Source organism: Simochromis diagramma, unplaced genomic scaffold, assembly GCF_900408965.1.
Source record: "Simochromis diagramma unplaced genomic scaffold, fSimDia1.1 OVJJ01000753.1, whole genome shotgun sequence".
NCBI lineage: Eukaryota > Metazoa > Chordata > Actinopteri > Cichliformes > Cichlidae > Simochromis > Simochromis diagramma.
The window spans coordinates 19,943,533-19,945,309 of NW_024387523.1; the positions used below are offsets into that span (position 1 = coordinate 19,943,533).

The 1,777-nt window shown below is 58.9% G+C and overlaps 1 protein-coding gene across 1 annotated transcript; it reads right to left on the reverse strand.

The window, feature by feature from the left end:
* Window positions 1-235: 235 nt before the first annotated feature.
* LOC120727212 (uncharacterized protein KIAA0754-like) lies at window positions 236-1,536 on the reverse strand (the record flags this gene model as incomplete). Its single annotated transcript, XM_040021413.1, has 1 exon — window positions 236-1,536. A coding segment is annotated over exon 1 (1,215 nt), but the record flags the coding sequence as incomplete, so codon positions are not given.
* Between the last annotated feature and the right edge of the window lie 241 nt (window positions 1,537-1,777).

Sequence of the window (1,777 nt, forward strand, 5' to 3'; positions counted from 1 at the left end):
ATGATGCAGACACGAAGGCTGGACCAGGCGAGGATGCAGACACGAAGGCTGGACCAGACGAGGATGAAGCCGGACCAGGCGATGAAGAAGCTGTAGCTGAAGCCGGGCCAGGCGAAGCTGACGCTGTAGCTGAAGCTGGGCCAGGCGAGGATAAAGCCGGGCCAGGCGAGGATAAAGCCGGGCCAGGCGAGGATAAAGCCGGGCCAGGCGTGGATGAAACCGGGCCAGGCGTGGATGAAGCCGGGCCAGGCGAGGATGAAGCCGAAGCTGGGCCAGGTGAGGATGAAGCTGGACCAGAACCAGGCGAGGCTGAAGCTTCAGGCTGAGGCGTGGCAGTAGCAGGTGGTAGCGCTGCAGGTGATGGTACTGCAGGAGGCGGCGCTGCAGCCACAGGTGGAGAAGCAGCCACAGGTGGAGAAGCAGCCACAGGTGGCCGGACGGGATCCTCGGGCCCCCCAGCTAGCGAAGCAGGAGGCTGGACGGGCTCCTCGGGCCCCCCAGCAGGCGAAACAGGAGGCTGGACGGGCTCCTCGGGCCCCCCAGCGAAAACAGCCGCAGAACCAGTAGGCACGTGGGCCTCTGGCACACGTACGGAGGGCTGCAGCTGCGCAGAGCACTGACCCTGCTCAGGCAGTGACAGCCCGGTGCAGTTCACAGCCGGCATCTTGGCCTCCAGGGGTCCAGAGTAAGCTGAGGGCAGTAACCCAGCCTCTGGGGAAGCCCCGGAGTGAGTAACAGTCACTAACGTTGCCAGCTGTTGAGTAACAGGTCCGTAGCGAAACAGTTTGTCTCCCTGCCCAGAAACAGCGGTGGAAAAACAGTGCGAAAATTGTGGCTCAGCCATTACCGGAACTGTGGGCTGTAGCGATGCTAGCGGTGGTGGTGGCTGAGTGGCTAACCGGAGCGGCGGCAGAACGGGTAATTGAGCCCTTAGGGAGGCTAACGGTTGAGCCACAGACCTGAGAGCTTGTGGCCGGACACAGAACTGAGCCGGAGAATGGTGGTAAAGTCCTGGCTCAGAAGGAGCGGCAGAGAAACAGTCTCTCGGTTTTACAGAGGGTTTGTAGACGCCCACTTGCGAAGGGTCCGTTACCACGAAGGTAGGTAAGCTATCTACACTGTCTCTCATCCCGCTCTGAATAGCCCCAGAAAACAGAGTCCCGGAATCTGGGGAAGCCAGAACATGTCGCTCGCTCACCGCCTCAGGCTGCTCGAAAGTAAAAGCAGACGGGGGGTGAAGTCCGAGGTCCAAAAGAAGAAACTCCTGCTCCCACGAACAAAGCGAGCCCAAAAGCCATGGGAGACCGGTCACCAGACGCTGTAGCCGCCTCTCTATAGCGCGCTGGGACGTGCCACCCGGGTTTTCCAGCCACAGGTCGATGAGCTCCTGTGTGGCATCGATTAGATTCTCCCGTAGCTCCTTGGACGGGTTAAGCGCTGCTGGGTCCATGTCGTGGTCGCGTCGTACTGTCACGGTCCGGGGCAGCGGCCGTGTGGAGAGTGGAAGGAGGACTCAAAACGCAGCACTTATTCAGGTGTGAGGGTGATTTATTGATAATATCAAACACAAAGTGGAGATGGCAAACAGAACTAAGGACGAACTAAACTGGGATAAACTACACAGAGGAGTGGCAAACCTGAACATGAAGGGAGAACAGCAGGGAGAGCACGCAGAGGATTACACCAGGTATGAACACAGAGTACGCAGGGTAACTCAGAGGATGAACACAGACGACGCGACGAGGAGCAGAGGAAATCACACACTATAAGTACACAA